The sequence below is a fragment of the Mustela putorius genome, unplaced genomic scaffold (assembly GCF_011764305.1).
Source record: "Mustela putorius furo isolate JIRA1106 unplaced genomic scaffold, ASM1176430v1.1 tig00003899_pilon_pilon_pilon, whole genome shotgun sequence".
In the NCBI taxonomy this organism is placed as follows: domain Eukaryota; kingdom Metazoa; phylum Chordata; class Mammalia; order Carnivora; family Mustelidae; genus Mustela; species Mustela putorius.
In genome coordinates, this window is record NW_025422048.1 from 5,044,928 (window position 1) to 5,062,788 (window position 17,861).

Consider the following 17,861-nt stretch of genomic DNA (forward strand, 5'->3'; position numbering starts at 1 on the left):
CCTGTTAGTATACTGGCCACAGAAGGAACCACAAGGGTAAAAGAGAGAAAGGCTAGAAAGAAAGAGTAGGATATGGGTTTCCTTCAGGTCTAACATTCAACCATGAGCGTGGGCTCAGGCAGAACATGGAAATGTTTAAAGAATAATAAGATCGTAGGACAAGTTCTTCAACCTTTACAGATACAGATCTCTTATTCACTGCAGAAGATGCACAGGACCAAGAGAATGGGTCCTTTGAGACTTTCTATTGTACTCTCAGGATTATTTACGACGAGGAGGCCTAGGAAAAGAAGTTGCGCATGTGTGCGCACGTGTGTGTGTGTGTGTGTGTGTGTGTGTGTTTAATGAAAACCTCACTCTCTTGAAAAAGTATACTGAGATTTATGCCTTCTTGTTAGTGACTCTGGTTTTCCTTATATTGAGTAGAAAAGGGAATTATTTTGGTTTGGATGATCAGTTCTGAGTATTAGTCATGTAATTGATATGGGAGACATTCTGGTTTGAATTCAGAGCTAGGACAGTAAGTAGACACTTTTAACTAAAAACACATGTTGAACACGTAACTTTGATCCCTAACAACTAAAGTAAAAATCTTCTGAACAGCAAGAAGGAGGTGGGAGAAGTACTGAGTTTCCATATCACAAGAAAACGCAATGAATTTTGGTTTGTTCTATTCTCCATAGAGGCCCTAATGTTTCCTAACTACACAGAGGTTGTCATCAGAAGGATGAAGAGTAAATAATTTATCCAAGTTACATTTATAAGTTAGAAATACCAGTTGGAAAAAAATGCCAGTTGGACATTTACAAAATAATAATGATAAAAGAACACTCACCAATCCTATTTTCAACCAACTATGTGGGTTTTCTAAGAGCTGATCTCACTGTTGTTTTTCCTTTGAGATGTGATGACCCCCCTACCCCCACTCCCATTTGTTTGTGCTTTGGTCTCAAGAGGCCATTCTTCTTAGCTCTCCTGCTTAAAATCCATACATCTTGCACTGAATCACAAACTACCTACATCATAGAGGATCAATTCACATTTGAAAGTGATGAAACAGCTTGTCACGCAAGTGTATGCATGTGTGCACAGCTGTGTGCTTGCAAGTGTGTGTCACTGTGAAAATAAATGTGAAATCAGAACCCTCCTTGGATGGCTGCCTTTGGCAGTGTGTTGGAGTTGTCTTGCTTGGACTCCCAACTTTGTGTACATCTCTTCCCAACTCTGTGAACTGTGACATCATAGTCAGTGGCTTGACATCAGCCATGGTGGGGAGATTTACACTATGGAAATTGGCAAACCCTACAAGTAAGTCAGGAGTTTTATATTCTTAGAGAGCTGGCTATTAAACATTTTACCAGTACCCCACTGGTTGCATGCCAGACTGACCAAAGGAGAAGCTCAATCCGGGCAATGCAGCACCAACTCAGCCTGTTTGGGGGTCTCTCCAATTCTGCCTCCTGCCTGGAGGTCTTCTGCCTCCGAGTTCACAGAAGGCTGAAGCACCTGGAGTGTATCGGGCTACCGCTGTCACTCCCGGGTTCTCCTCTTAGAGATACTTCTCCTATTTGGTAGCCCCATGAGGGGTGTGGGCCGAAACCAAGTCGGTAAAGCATTTATAGTTCTTATTAAGCTCTGAATATGGCAGCTGGCTTCCTGCTGCACAGGCTGGAGAATAATAAGTCCCTCAGTAAAAACAAGCTACCTCCGGCTGGAAGCATCCACTGTGGCATTCTTCGCAGGTTTCCCCCAGCTGGTCTGCACGCTGCCACCACTTACCAGCAAGTGCTGGCGGCCACTGGGTTCGCCACCGCAGCATGCTGCCAGGCGCCTGGGAGCAGGCTTCCTTTGCTTCCCCCTTCCCTCCTCAAAGTCTAAGACAAAGCAAAAAGGTCACTGGCAAAGAGTTTGAAATTTTGAATGATTTTTATTAAACACCATTAGTCTACACTGCACAGTTAATGAAACAGCAAAGCTCCAATCTCTTAGAAGAACGATGATTGATCATGGATTGGAAAAGCAGTTCAGTGTCCCCTAATCCAATGTGAGCCTGATGAATGATTCATTAACATCTCATGTCAGAAGCAGAATGGGGCAAGAACTGCAGCCTGGCTTGGAAGGACTTCCCTACCCTCCACCCCCCCAACCACCCCATACCCCTCCGCCCTCCCCACAATGCAATTTTCTTTGAGTCGATGGATTACAGAGGAAAATGTGATGCTCTTGGTAAAGAGGGCTTCTAGATTTGCAAGGAGGAGAATGGAAAGGGAATTACTTTTTTTCCCTTGAAAATATCAGATGGTAGGATTAACGTCTGAGACCAGCCTATCCGATTAGCCTCCTGCCAGGGTAAATGCCAGTTATCAATACACAGATGCCATCTCTGCTGTTGGAGTTTGCTAACACCAAAGAGAAAATGAATCAGGGTTTAATTATGAGAATAAGGCTGTGCGGGTGGAAATGACAAACAACGACACAACAACAACAACAACAACAATAGCAACAACAACAACAATCATAACGACGAAGAGGAGTTTAGTTTGCCAGTTGCGTAACGGAGCAGTGACAACTGGCTCAACAGCTGACCCCCACAGAATTGATTTGGGGGGCACTTAATCAACCCATTCATTTGATATTGTGTAGCTACACTGTCTCGCCACACAGTTTCTCAATGGGGATAGTGATGCTTCTCTAAGCAAGCAGTTCATTTGCCTTAACTGAGTAGTCCTACCCAGTGATCCAGTTTGGTTCTTGCACCTGCCAGCTCACGCAGGTGAATGTTATCAAGTCTGTTGAGAAGTATGTGAAGGGGAAGCCCTCACAGCTCATTTGATTCTGCCTTCAAAAAAGCTTTCCAACTTCATACTCCAACTTCAACCTCCAGGATGCAAACTTGAATAAAATGAACTCCAAATCAGACAGCTTTGGGAAAGATATGACAGAGCAAGTATCTTTCCAATGCATTTAGCGGCGCAATATCCAAATGCAAATCCGTACGTTTGGAAACTCAACGAAACACATTTTAGCAATGGTTTCCAATTTAGCAACTTGGTTATTGACTGAAGATTTGAAATTTTTTATGTCAGCCTCAAGTCTTTTAAAAGTTAGCAGCAGCTAATCTGCTTTCCCAATTATGTCATCCAAATATAAAACTACAAGTATTTTCCCAATGAGATTATTAAGTAATTAACAGTCTACAGGCTGGCTAACAACATGCTTACGGCTAAATTATACCCCGAGGACCACACTAGTATACTCTTTTCAAATTAATTCTACCTACCAAACTCAGACAGTAATATGACAAAACCACTAAAAAATCCAAAGTTAATTAAAAATACAAAGCCCAGCCAACATCCTAACACGAACTTGTCAAACTCTCTGTGTTTGGAGCTTGGGTGACAAAGGAAGGCATAGTGGTGGCTGCCATCCTTCTGTGTACTTGCTCAGGTGGAGCTTCCCATTACTCTGTCCATTCCCCATCTCTGTGTGCTCATTGAGATGTGTCTCACCAAGCCTCCGTCAAGGTCTCCAGGCAGGATCTCTCACTGCCATCCACACATCCTCCCTCCCTCCCACAAACTGGTACACTGAAGAGATTTACTTGGCAAAATATCTCCATCCCTCACATAGGCACACACCTATGACACACATCACCATTCACAATGTGATAGATACAGTGCCTAGAAAATAGCAACAATCCTTAAGTGTGAAACCAAAGACTGTCTCATCTCCGGGGAAAGGAAGGCCATTCCTCCTCTATGTTTTATTGGCTTCTAGGCTGCTTTACAAATGAATCTGCTAAATAATCAGGTGATGATCCTGGATTCAATTGTCAGATGTGATCATCGTGCTGCTGATTTGGCACACACTGTATGGTCAGCCACTGGAGGTGACATCAGGTAGCAGGATTCTCTGATGCCTCCCTGTTGTATGTAAAGTAGATAAAAGGACTCGCTGAAACTAGAGCTATGGGCCTTTCATTCACGAAGCAAGATGCTGGTTTCCTTTGGAAACTGCCCCTAACATGTAAGTGTCTAGTTTCTGGAGACTGAATTTCAAGAATCTACCCCTAAATCCTAAATCTAGGATCATGGTTTAGATTGAATTTACAAGTCAAGCCAGTGGGCTTCATTATGCAGTAATAGTCAGGTGCTCTACCTGGTAAGCCATGGAAATGTGAAGAGAGAACTTGAGTCACTACAAAGCCATCAGCTTCATTTTTATATGTGACACACACCTTAGGTGTTTGGAGTCTTTCATATTACCATTTTCCCCCTTTAAGAGGCTCAGAGAAGATTCTCTCCAGTTTGATTTGTCTGTATGCACATCTGCATGTGTGTGTATTGTTGCAAAGACTGCGAATATAAAGCTCAACCACACCGGGAGCATAGATAGTGCTAGGTTCAGCTGCTGTGTCACCTGACCACATGGCCTCAGCTGTTGGAGTACAACTTCCACAACTTCATTATAAAACAAAGGGTCTTGAACTCAAAGATGACCAGAGTGGAGCTCGAGTCTGGCACTTTTGCAACTGGGAATGTATCTAACCTCAACAATGAGAGTGCAGGGTGATCCCTTGCTGTTCCTATCACAGAGTTGCATGACTGGCTTTGAGAATCACACAAGTTTGCACCTTTCATGTGCATATGTCTATTATTTGTCTGGTCATCACTCAGTGAACAGAATTCAATAAACTCAACAGAATCAAGGTGACATGGAATCATATACCAGCAGGTAATCATAAAGAACTAACGTATGACAAGTGTTGACTACAGGTGGGGGATTCTTCTGGTGAGATGGAACACCAAAGATGATATTTACATGGTGATGTTTGGGGACATAAAATGAATGTGGAGGATCAAAAAGGGTGACAATAGTTACAAATGATGTGGAAATATCTCCAAATTAGGTGAGCTGTTCCCAATCTTCAGGGCTCTTTCAAATCACCCTAGAGTGAAGTGTTACCTCAAGAATTATTTTTAGTTAAAGGGTTAGCCACGACTTAGAGAGCTTGGGGTTTTCCCTGGAATGTTCATGGAAATGATTCATGCTAATATAGACTGGAATAACATCACTGATTTCAGTATTCAGTCAAAAGTTAATGAGCCCCCCAAAAGGCAAAGAAATATCAAAGAAAAGAGAAAGAAGAAGAAGAAGGAGGAGAAGAAGAAGGAGGAGGAGGAGGAGGAGGAAGAAGAGGAGGAGAAGGAGGAGGGGAAGGACGAGAAGAAATAGAAGAAGAAGAAGAAGAAGAAGAAGAAGAAGAAGAAGAAGAAGAAGAAAAAGAAGAAGAAAGAGAGGAAGTAGGATGATGATGATAATAATAAGAAGAAGAAGAAGAAGAAGAAGAAGAGGAAGAAGAAGAAGAAGGGGAAGAAGAGGAGGGGGAGGGGAGGAGGAGGAGGAGGAGGAGGAGGAAGAAGTAGAAGGAGGAGGAGGAGAAGGAGAAGAAGAAGAAGAGGGAGGAGGAGGAGGGTAGTAGTTGGAGGAGGAGGAGGGGGAGGAGGAAGAGGAGGAGGAGGAAGAAGAGGAGGAGGAAGAAGAGGAGGAGGAGGAGGGGGAGGAGGAGAAGGAGAAACACTGTGAACTAGAAAATGTGGATTATAATTAGAAGCAAACTGTATATTTTAACTCCTAGGTAGTGATAACTTGAATTTGTTTTCTGAGATTTGAGCAAAATACAATAAAAATATCCTTCCAGCAATGGACCTGCCTACCAGCTGCAAAAGAGGCAGAGGTATGAGTTCCTTGGACATTTCCAGACTTCTAATCTCTCATCTCTAAAACTGGAGTGCAGTATTTTGGCTCCTAGGGTGTACACCCATTTAACTGCCCCTCAGAAGGAGAGCTTTACACAAATAGAATCCCAGGTGAGGATTTGTGCTTCAGATCAGGGAGTTCAAAAATATTTAATGCCAGCTGATGCCTTAAAGTTGTCAAAATAAATGTTGCCACTTCATCTCATTAACATTTTAAAAATAGGGCATCAGAGAAGGGATGCCAGCAAGAAAGTCCTCTGGTTGTATGTAGTATTGGTTTGAGAGTGGCATTGCTATGCTTGTTTATTTTCTTAATACTCTTGATTTTATGATGTGGCTACAACATCTAACCAGTGGGTTGACAATGAAAATTCTCACCTGGATACTGGGTCTGTGGGAACCACAAAATTTTAACAATGGATTCTGAAATACATGTTTTTTTTCTGGACATAAGAGTACAGTTTGGGGAATAGCTATTGTGGAAAATTTGAATCTTTGTAGGTCCTTTGAATATATATATATATATATATATATATATATATATATATATATGGCATTTCATTTCATTTCATTTCTCAGGAATGTGTTATCATCACAAGTACTTCTCATTTTTTGTTTTGGGTAGTGTGGGCTTACAACAATATTGTAGGGACTGTATCATTGTATCAAGCACAAAAGAATGGTGGGATCTGAGAAATGCATATAAAATACTGAAAAATGACTAAGTAATAAAACATACTGCTCTCAAGTTGTAGTGTCCACTTACAATAACTTCTGTTTTTCACAGATATCAAAAGAAGGGTAAAAACAAACATAAGCAAAGAGAACTTTCCCAAGTGAGTGGAGTTCCACCAGTGACCATTGGTGCTCTGGTAGAGGTAGAGTGAAGGGTGGTGATGCTGGAGATGGGGGCCCCCACTACAACAAATGGGCATCGATGCGCAGCCAACACAGTCCTTGGCGAACGTAGCGAACGAGGTTGGTCATGCTGCTGTGCTGGGTCAGGGGCCCCATCAGTGTGTCCAGATCGCCGAAGAATTCTGAAAATCAGAGCAGACCTTGGTCGGGCCTTTGAATATCATCACAGAAATACATGCCAGATTGCTTCAGCTGCCTTTACATAATAACACAACCACGTGGACATTGGGAAAATTTTCATTATTTATTCTAGGGGACCAAATCTCCATATATATAGGAGGCATGATTATTTTAATCTTTACGTAGATCCAAAAATTCTGCAGCATAATTAATGTTTGTGTTACTGTGATTCACAAACCACAAATCAATTTAAATTTGTTGATTCATAGTAAGTTTTTGCAAATCACTATATATTCTTTCCAATAGTGGATTCTATAAGTATATTATAATCCTGTGGAGGTTTGTGAGGTCTGTGTGTGCATGCATGCACACACACATCACAACATTTTATCTAAAAATGTATCATCTATGTTCATATAATAAAAAAGTATAACACATATATTTTAAAATATACACATAAATTACATACCTAAAATAAAATATATTTAAATATATTTTAACATTACATAGAGAATTTGTATTTTTAGATATTACAAATTAATATTTAGAAAGACTTTCAGATACACAAAATGGTAGGGAGCCATGGTCAATAGGACATTGGGCCATTTGCCATTGTATGTGTTACTGAATTGAAAGTATTCTCTTTTCCCTTTGTCTAAATGAACTGAGTTTACGGATTTTTCTTGGCATGTTGCAGACATAGCCAGTGAACCTGGACAGCAACTACAGCTATCAGCAGCTAATGCTAAATAAACATCTAGAAGACATCTGATTCAGTAAGTCTTATTACCAATTCCTTTAGGGAAGGGAAATGACCTGCAAATATCTGTCGTGAACAACTCCTTCCTTGCTGTGAAGGACATGGATGAAAAGGCTACTCAGGCTGATTCCCCTCTAGCTGATCTGGAGAAGGGGCAGTGCTGAGGCCACATTGCTAACCACTGGAGCTGGGGTTTGGGACAGTCTGCTTTGGATTGGGGAGGGGGTATGTGGAAAAGACTATGTGATGTCTAGAAAAGTATCTAGGCATCCCCTTTTCATATCTGCATTTATTTGTCCACAATTGTGTTGATCTTGGTTATGGGAGGACTCTTGGGTGTCCTCTTTGTCAGCTCTCAACAGAGGAGGGAGCCCTAACTGTGAGGACATCCCGCCTGTTCCAGTTTGTGGTGAGGAATCTGGCAGCAGTGGGGATGGTGTGTACTGAAGTCTACCTTAAAGGGGCTGGGATGTTCCATGTGCTTGATTGACCCGCAGATGGTATTGCCAGAAACAGTGCACTGATTCTTCACATTATGTATAACATATGGGCTCCTTCTCTAGGTATTGACTTCATTTGATTATGTGATACTTTTAAACCTGTACTATGCAATAAAAGTAATTTCTGCTGATAAAGGAGTAAATTATTTTTGGCACCTGAAATATTTTCTTATGTGACCCAATATTAAGGGGAATGCTAAAGGACCTAGGTGCTGCTGAATGAATGTGAGCCGCCCGTGAGCCAGGATGCCCCCCTGGGTGTTCTGTGCACAACCTGCTGTGGCATTCCTAACTAGATATCCAGGTCGCCATTTTTTAAAAAATATTTAAATTTTAAACATTTTTTATTTAATTTTTATTTGTCTAAAGATTTTATTAATTTATTTGAAAGAGAGAGCATAAGAGAGAGAGGGAGAAATCATAAGCGGGAAGGAGAGGCAGGGGGAGAAGCAGGCTCTTCACTGAGCAGGGAGTCCCATGTGGGACTCAATCCCAGGTCCCTGGAATCATGACCTGAGCTGAAGGCCAACGCCTAACGACTGAGCCACCCAGTCATCCCCAGATCACACTTCTAAAGAGTAGCTTTGAGTAAGAAGCTGGGGAGGTAGGGGATAAGGCTTCTAGACGAAAGGCCAGGGGGCAGCCTTACCCTCATTGGCTGACTTTAGGTCCAGAGTCCTCTGCCTGAAGCTGCACAGGTGTGCAGGTATGGAGCAGGGGGGGGGAGTGCAAGGACATGGTTGTCCCCAGTCAGGAGGCAAGCTCTGCCGTTCCCAGCTCCAGGTGGACCAGACAGATGGGGAAGTCTCTCTGACTCTGAGCAGACTGCAGAGCTGTTCTGATTATCAGGGGAACTTAACAACTCCTGACACACTGTGCTAAAGATAAGATTAGCTCCTTTTCCCTTGGATATCAGCACAGCCAGCACATGGCTCCTGGAAAGTTCTGTGGTTAATTTTGAAGGAATTACCTTAACAGATTTTGAAAATGGATGCAATTATGATGGAAATCCATAAATATTGAACTGCCCTCCAGTTACCAATACAAAATAAAAGAGGCGAGTGGAGGCCCACAAGCTAGGCAAGTCTTAAGATGCTTATGCTTTCACTTGCAATTCTAGAACTTTTGGATGGACCTGGCCATCTGGGCCAGTTGTCCTTGGATTTTCAGAAGCTTAGAGAAGTAGAGAAGGGAAGAATTGCCCATCACTCAGGTAACTGAGGGCAGGAGCTCAGTGAAGTTCTCTGAGGACCTCTTATGAATCTCGCTCTCTAAATGGGCAGTGTAGCTAGTGGTTTAGAGTTCTAGATTCAATTCCTGCTTCTAACATTAAGAGCTGTGATGTCAGAGGTTAGTTTCTTAATCTCACCTCACTTATCTACAAAACAGAGACAAATGAGGCAACATACATTACTATATCCATTACAGAAATGGAAGCTAGGAAGCGGCTCAGAGATTTAAGTAATTTGCTTGAGGTTGCCCAGCACTGCATGACCCAGACAGGATTCCAACTTAAATGATCAGGCTTCAAAATCAGCACCCTTCCCAGCTACCAGCAAATATTTATTTTCTTACTCCATGTTATTACATATCTATATGATTCCAGGATTCTGTGGCTATCAGAGCACATTCCATCACCTGAGACTTCAACCCACAGCCTGGCTATAAACTTACACTGACCCCTGGGGTTATTTGCGCATATCAGTTACACTCGTAACTGGGAAGAAATCAGGCCACAATTTCTGCATGCCAGATACTGTACTATTTGCCCTATCATTTGCTGCCTCGTCTATCCCTATCGTGGCCAGACAGTTCTGCTCCTCTAAACTGCTGGGCCCCTCTTTGCCACAATCAGCCAAGCCGAATGAATGGCCAGGGCAAGACTGTAGTCTGTTCATGCATCCCTCCTTCATGAGCATAGTGAGGCTTCTCTGTGAACCCAGGCGATAGCCACGGTCACAAGATGGAGGCAGGAGTTGCCAGAGACCACTGACTCACTCTCTGATGAAGCAGGGTCCTCCCTGCATTGGTTCTGTAGCAAAGAACCATATGTTACCATGAACAGGACCCTGATCCTTCAGACCAGCTGTCAGTATGGGAAAAATACCTGCTGAGCTTTGGCCTTTGCTTCTGAATACAAGCTGTAGTACCATGTGCTCATTGGAGCCGACAGTTGTAATGAAAGTGGTAGGCCCTCAGTTCAACTTCAACTCTCCAAAAAAAGAAAAAAACCAAAAACCAAAACCAAAACAAAACAAAACAACCCCCAAATTAAATTTGACACACAGAGGCCAACGGGATCTTAATTAATTTGCAAATCATTCTTTTTTTCCTTCACCTCTGTTTCTCGTTGCCCATCCTTACCATGGATGGCAAATCTGAAATGGTTGTTTGCCAACATTCACAGCTCAGATTAGTTTAAGCTTTGAAGGAGGAAAAAAAAAAAAATCCCAGGCTTTGTTCACTCTCTCAGAAAAAAAAAAAAAACAAAACATTGGTTACTGTGTCCTCCCTGAGTTAACCTCTCTTTCCTCTACACCCTGGAAATCAGAGAGATGCGAAGATAAGGCACCATGGAAAACTCAAGTGCATCTTGCACCGTTAACCCTACTATGGCTAATGAGCGTGGGCGGAGGGGGTAAGCATACCTTTGTTCTCTCTTGTCAGTTTGTCGGCCATGTCCCAGTGTTCGTAGCCCCGTAACACATTGCTGGTGATGTTGACATGGCTGGCGGCCATGTGGTGAATGCGCTGGGGAATGGTGACCGGGCCGTTGTTACAGCTGCCCATTGCGTTAATGGGAGAGACATTGTTGAGAGACACCGGGGATGGAGTGTTCCTGGGGGAAGGGGAAGAGACAACCTGGTGAGGCTGGTCGCAAAGAGTGATCGCAGCCTCGAGGACTCCCTCCTATGCTGAGACCTCAGGAGAAGGTCACTGGCACATGAGGTTTAGGGTGGTGAGCATATATGAAGCCCAGCTTCAGTGAAGCTTGCTTTCAGAGGACATTCTGTGGCTTCTGCCAACACGTTCGTTTTCTCTAGAAGCCCCAGAGTAGAAACAGCTTATTTATCACTGCATTCGGGCCTTGTCTGACCAACCCACGCAGGACTACAGGGCCAAGCTCTAGAATGAGCCATGCTTCTCTTTTTCTAACTCAGTTGAACACCGATGTCTCACTGCCTCTGAAAACCCCAAGTGACTCCATCCACACTGATTCTTTTGTTTTAAGATAGCAGGGGGAGCTGGGTGAATCTTTTGCTGGCATTCATTCTCTCCACACATGTAGCTCTTATTTTGAATATATATAACAAGTGTTGTGATGTTTCAGAGAAAGACGCCACTCAGAGCTGTGATGATGTCTCTACCTGTTTCCAAAATGGCTACTGGCAGCAAGGAAAGGCCTGATGTGCAATACTGGGCCATTAACAAAGTGTTTTGTGGAAACCGCAATGACAATTTGCTCCAAATACAGTCACCACAATAAACAAAGTGCAATTCTTGAAAGCCCCCCAAGGAGGCTATTGGGGAGAAGGAGAAGTATTAGGGAAGCCGGAAAAACTAAGATTCTGAATATCTCTTCAAGATTCTCAAAGACATGCTCCAGAGATGGCTGTTAATTGCTGACCATACACCTGCGCGCTGTTCATGAAGGGAAGTCTCTGCAGGTCCTACTTTGGGCAGATCCAATGTCTGGATATAGATTTTGGTTCAGTTCCTTAACATCAGCAACAAGGAGTCCCCCGCAGTCCACACAGAGCAGGGAAGGCCAGGGTGGCTTCCTATGGCTGTGAGCAAACTCCATGCCCCTCCCCCAGCCTTCCTATCCTCCTTCATGGAGACTTCCAAGGACTGCCCTGTGGTGTCCCGATGTACCACTTTGTTACAGTAGAACATTTGAGGGGGAGTGGAAGAAACGGGGAAATTTGTATTTGGGACTCCTTTTCCTTCCTCCAGGCACAACGAGCAGATAGATCATCAAGGCATCTTCTCACTCTCCCTCACCATTCCTAGCTGTAGCTGCTGGCAACTCTAGGTTTCCCGGGTGGCTGTCTGTGTTCCTTGGAGCCGATCTGTGCTCACAGAGTGGACATGCACCCTGACAGGTACCATGAACACAGGATTTGAGGCAATGGTTGGCCTCAACCATTGCTGCTAACTCAAGTCAGGGGCAACTCAAACAGATATGCTTGGCTCAAGACTCATGCAAGTTGTGCCAGGCCCTGTGAGTGCTCTGGCCCATTTCTGGAAACAGAGCATATCTTCTGGTATATTATAGTATGAGGGGGAAAGGGGATCCTCAAACTCACTCTGCACTTGTCTGTGAGAGGGTGGGAAAGTTTGGTGCTCTATTTCTAATTTCTGAGACCTTCTGACACTTCTTGGTGGAAAGATTTATTCTCAAGGCAGGGGTGGAGTGGCTCCTTTCTAAGCTAAAGAGCCTAAGCACAAAAGGGTTAACTAATGATAAAAAAAAAAAAAAAAGCCACCCCAAAACACACACACACACACACAGGGCAGGGAATGCTGGATTTCTTTGTTGTGGTTGCTTACAAATGCTATTTTCTTTTCTCTAAGTAGTGGTCATTAATTCTTCGATGCCAAATTAAGGCAAGAAGTGGGTATGTCTTCATTTGTAATCTCTGGAGAAAATTCACAAAGCTGTTAGGTGTCTCAAATGCTGAAAGGGGAAGCATGTCATTCTGGGAACAGAATGTACTGGAATCCCAGGATACTTGTATTCTAACCCTGGCTCTGCCCTGAATTTCTGTGTTCTCCAGGCATGTCCCTTCCTTTCCCCTTGCTGAGCCTTTCCTTGACTGAAAGAAAAGGGTGGATTTGATGATTTCCAATCATGTCCAGAAGTCACAAAGGGAAACACACCACCTCTTCTTACTTTGTACATCTTGAAAATGTCTTTTGAGCTTACAACATCAAAATGCTCATTGAAGGGTTTTCTTTGCCTCTTATTGCCTACTTTTTTGTAAACAATCAGTAGCAGATGCAAGGGAAGCTAGGGCACGAGTTTGCTTCTGGTCATGGTGGATCTTCCATGAGGCTCTAGGAGTGACTTCCTGATGAGTGTATCTGCAGGCCACATTCTACTGATGAAAGAATTCCAACCTGCCTAAGGAAGGCTGTGACTCTGGTTACAAGGGCACAATGCAACGCTCATCTCAGGGGGCCTCGAACTCCTACCTGGCTTTCCACACAGCTTGGAGTTCCTTGTCCTGTTTTCTTTCTGGGGTCTACTTGTAGATCTTGCCTTTCTTTTCAAACTTTCAGGACACATGCAAATGAGGGTGTACACACAGGCACACACTTCCCACTGCTTTCACCATTAGCACACTGGTCCAATCCATTTCTTAGCCACACTCACCCCCTTGCTGTTCATCAGACTCATTAGGCACACCCCACTTTGGAAGATGGTTGTTGTCCTGCTTGGAATGCACTTCTCCTAGGTATCTATATGGACTATTCTCCACCATCCTTCTCTAACATTCCAATTCAAGATGGGTGTCCTGCTCCCCACACAATCCCCAGATAACCTTTCTATCTCCCTTCCTGGTTTCCATTTGTTCTATGACCTTTACCACCATTTAGCAAAAAACATAGTTTTTTCTGTTTCTTCTAACAGAAGGTGACCTCAAGGAGGGCAGGGATTTTTGTCTATGTCTATGCCCAGAATCTAGAACAGTGCCTGGTGCACATACTATGTACTTAATGAATGTTAGTTAAATAAACGAATGAACTGGCTTCCAACCATCCCTCTGTCATTATTTAGTATCCACTACATAGAAGAGGCTCTGGAGAGGGTAGGAGCACAACATATAGCACAAGGATGGGGTGTCAAGTGCCTGTCAAGTGCCTGGCAGAGTGTCTCATCCATAGTACACACTCAGCAAATAGGTGGTAAATGAAATAATGAATAGCCCCTTATTAGGAAGAACAAATGGTCTAGTAGGGGAGAAGACCCTTAAGTTTCTGACAAGCTAGAATAAGTGCCCAAGGCGAAGTGTATGGGACAGTGTATGCTTTCCAGCTCAAATGGTAAAGTTACTATGTGCCAAACATGGTGCTCAGATATTACATCTAAGCCTCAGAAAAAGTCTGCCAATCCATGTTCAGTACTAAGCAGATTGTGCTTCTCCTTCTTCCAACTGCTTCTTTGCAATTTTCTCCCCCAGTCCTCATGGTCAGGAGTTGCTGCTTCTGGAAGGTGTTTGTTGGGGCCAGCCACACTCATGTGTTGGGGAAAGCAGGCTATGGTCTTGTTTGTATAGAAGATGCCCTCCGTGACCATCCAGGGAAGACCAAGCTTATTTTCTCTTGGGCTTCCATAGACCTTTGTACACATCTGTCACCTCCCTCCACTAGACTGTGTGCTTCTGGAGTACAGGGATCCCATCGGAGTCAGGTGTGCCTCTCATGTGGAAATGCATCTGAGGTGTTTGCTGAATGAATGGGATGCAACCCCTGGGTGACCCTCTGGAGTTACTTCATTCAAAATCTTTCTGGCCCACCAAAGGGAGTGAGCTTTCTTCACACAGAAGCTGCCTAAAACATCCTTTCAGGAGGCTTTTAATATGACTTCACAAGCTTAGGATGCATTCTAGTTCTTTCGTTTCAGAATTAAAAGAAAAAAAAAAAATCCCAGAAATCCTTTAATGGCTGCTTACCTGAACTTGCCCTCACTCTACTCTGTGCTCAGAGAAATAGCTTTCCCTGGGCCTTTCAATGGTTATTTTTATTTTCTCAACTTCTAGCGAGAAGCATTCTTTTGCTTTAGTTCATCAATATAAAAGTAAGACTTAATCAACAATTTAAAGGGTACTTCCTTTCAATACAGTAATTGAGATAATGCAGAGTTTTTAATGGGTCTCTTCCCTCACTCTGAATGTTTTTATGATATCGAAGTAGAGTTCCTGTTCCACTGCTTGGAGAATTCGCTTTGTAGATATTTATAAAGTGGCAAAAGGAGACTATCATACTCTGGAAGAAAATGTATGGACCAGAGACGTAAGAATTTTGAAACAAGGAGAAATGGAAAAAGCAGCTCTTTGTCAAACCCTGGGTCCGCAGTCACAGAGTTTCCCTTCCCAGTGGTGGTGGCAAGTGGGCCTGGGGTCAGGAGGGAGGGACTGGAATCAGAAGGAACACTGATGCTCAAGCACAGAAGGGCAGGCATTGTGCCAGGTCACTACAGGGACAGAACTGGTCTTCCAAATCTTCCTCTTAGCAGGAATGGCTCTTTGCAGGGGCCTCAGATACCAAGGAGTCCAGCTCTTTCCCTTTAGAGCTAGAGGAACACACTCGGTGTTGGGAAGGGACCCTTGTGCCCCACCCACCAGCCCTGCCCCTCCCTGAGTCCCCCTGGGAGCTTGGGACAGACTCAAGAACCCAGTGGGTGCTCTTCCAACTCTGAGCAGAGGAGAAATTGGGGGATTCTGCTGAGCCTTAGATCAGCAGTAGAGTGGATGCTTTTATGTATTTTAGGTCAGGGTGTTTTAGTATTAACATAAAAATCACCATGAAGGCTCAGATAATTGGCTGACTAAGTGCCTTCACATTCTCAACACTATTATGCCTTTGGTTTTATTAAATGGCACTTAGTATGTATCAATGAATATTTCATTGGTCTTTCATTACCAAGTGAATCATTGAATAATCACTGCCATGGAGTTAACTTTACCCTGCCTCCCTTTAAATGTCACGGTGCTTGCCATCTCATTAACAGATATTTTTATGACCATAATTTGGCTTAAAGATCAAATAGTTGAAGAAATTTGGAATTACATCCCATTAAACTTTTCTGTCTTGCCCTTAGCTGAAACTGGACCAGAATTTCGTGTGCACAAAAATTACTCTAGTCTCAGGACTGACCTTCGCTCCTGAGTTGTTGATACAAAATATTTGGGGGGGGGGTCTCTTAAATAGCTGAGTTTCTGAAAAAGCAATTTTCGTAAGATACTTACTTTCCATTGCCTACCCAGGGAGACGGTATCTGAGCGACTTTTGAGGCATTTTGCTAAAAAAGAGAGAGAGAGGGAAATAAGGACATCTATTTTGTGTTTTATTAATTCAGAAACAGATGGAAGTGTGATTTCGAGTACATTAATATTGATTGCAGCGTTTCGGGATGCCTCCTGTTCTGTTCTCAGAGCTGGGATGTTAAGTGCACGTCAGCACACCACGACGCACACTCGATGAAAATAGCTGGGTAGGATAATTAGCGGGCTCCAATCAGGACCATGCAAGTCACTTGATGAAAGATCTTATATACTAAAAGGCCCAGTGAAATCAGACTCAGTTCTCCAAGAAGTGGCTTAATTATCCTCATCTGAAATTTATTCTGCAAAACAAGCTCTTCAGAGTACTGGCAAGCCTTTCACCTTTAGCTCCCATGGCAAACTTTTTCCTGGGACGCAACGTGGGCTGTAATTTCTGACTTCCCAGGAATGGGCCAGGACTGAGCAGAGTGACAGGCAAATCCCTGTTTAGCAATGCCACTGATCCGGGGGTGCATTGTCATGGACCACCGAGGATCCTTTGTCCCTCTGAATGGAACTGGGCTGGTTTCAAAAATGGGCCTCCTGCATTTGAGGGGACCACATACCTTTAGAACATTCAGCACCGCCACATTAGGACAGTGGTCCAGCTCACCACAATGACATTACTGGGTCAGAGCCCAAATTGCACAGGACTAGCCCCCCAACCCCCAGCCTGACTCAGGCTGGCCTTCTCTGGCAAAGACCAATGTTATGTTCCTCCCTGCCTCTTGGGTTGCGGCCCAGCCCCATTTGCAAATGAGATGCTAGGGAGAGTCAGGCATTTTCAGGAGCCCAGACTGGCAACACTTCTCTGGAGCATGGAGGGAGACCTGCATCTAAGTTGTGTTCTGCAAACTCCAGTTTTTCATCTAAAAGCAGCTCAGCAGCTGCCAGAAGAGTGAGTTATTCAACATCTGTTTGGCACTTTTACCATGCCCTGAACATCACAAAGAACAGGCCAAAGAGGAGAGATACTAGAGCTGTGGCTCTCTAAGCATAAGCCCAAGACCAGCAGTGGTAGCAGGATCCCCTAGGAACTCATTACACATGTCAGCTCTCCAGCCCTGTCCCAGACCTCCAGTAGCGGACTCTGAGAATGGGATCACGGACTCAGAGTTCATGAACTCCCCAGGGCCTCCAGATGCCCACTCAGGTTCGAGAGCCACCTTTTTGTGGCACAGGTGGAGAGCGGAAATGTAGTGGGGGCGATGGGCAGCTGCTGTATTTGATGCATCACCCCTATATGAGTACCAGCTTCATGGAATTGTGGCCACACCAGGGAGTAGCTGGTGGATGTGCTCTTTCCCCCAGTCCAGTCGGCGTGCTCCTATAACCATGCCCTGTGCCACTTACTGCACTTGGGAGACCAATGTGAGGCTCATGGTTCAATTCATCTTGGACAACTGCTTTGGTGCAATTTAGCTAAGCAGTCTCATGCACATGGCAGAAATAATAATAATAATAATAATAAATAATCATCCTTTTCCTTTAAGACATGATGAACAGGAGCCTTGAGCCTTCTCAAATCTAAATCATGACCAGTTGGGGGGGGGGGTTTGCAAATGAAGCAGAAGCTTCAGAGACCATGAAGCCAGTCAGTGGCCAGTTTTTATCTGGGCTCAGTCCCAATTTTGGCATTATTTTGCAGTTAAAATTCCTTCTTTCCTTCCTTTTCTTTTTCTTTCTTTTTCCTTTCCTTCCCTTCCTTTTTTGCTTGTGAATTAAAATCTCCAGTTCCCTAGACCATGTGCTA

At 43.8% G+C, this 17,861-nt stretch overlaps 1 protein-coding gene across 4 annotated transcripts in view; it reads right to left on the reverse strand.

Moving 5' to 3' along the window:
• Positions 1-5,491: 5,491 nt before the first annotated feature.
• Positions 5,492-17,861, reverse strand: part of AFF2 (AF4/FMR2 family member 2) — a 453,773-nt gene continuing 441,403 nt past the window's right edge. For all 4 annotated transcript variants that reach the window (XM_045068128.1, XM_045068126.1, XM_045068127.1 and 1 more), the window contains 3 exons: positions 16,034-16,086; positions 10,706-10,896; positions 5,492-6,799 (listed from right to left, as the gene is read on the reverse strand). In XM_045068128.1, the coding sequence (XP_044924063.1) occupies positions 6,678-6,799; positions 10,706-10,896; positions 16,034-16,086 (366 nt within the window). In that variant the 3' untranslated portion in view covers positions 5,492-6,677. The remainder of the gene's footprint in view (positions 6,800-10,705; positions 10,897-16,033; positions 16,087-17,861) is intronic.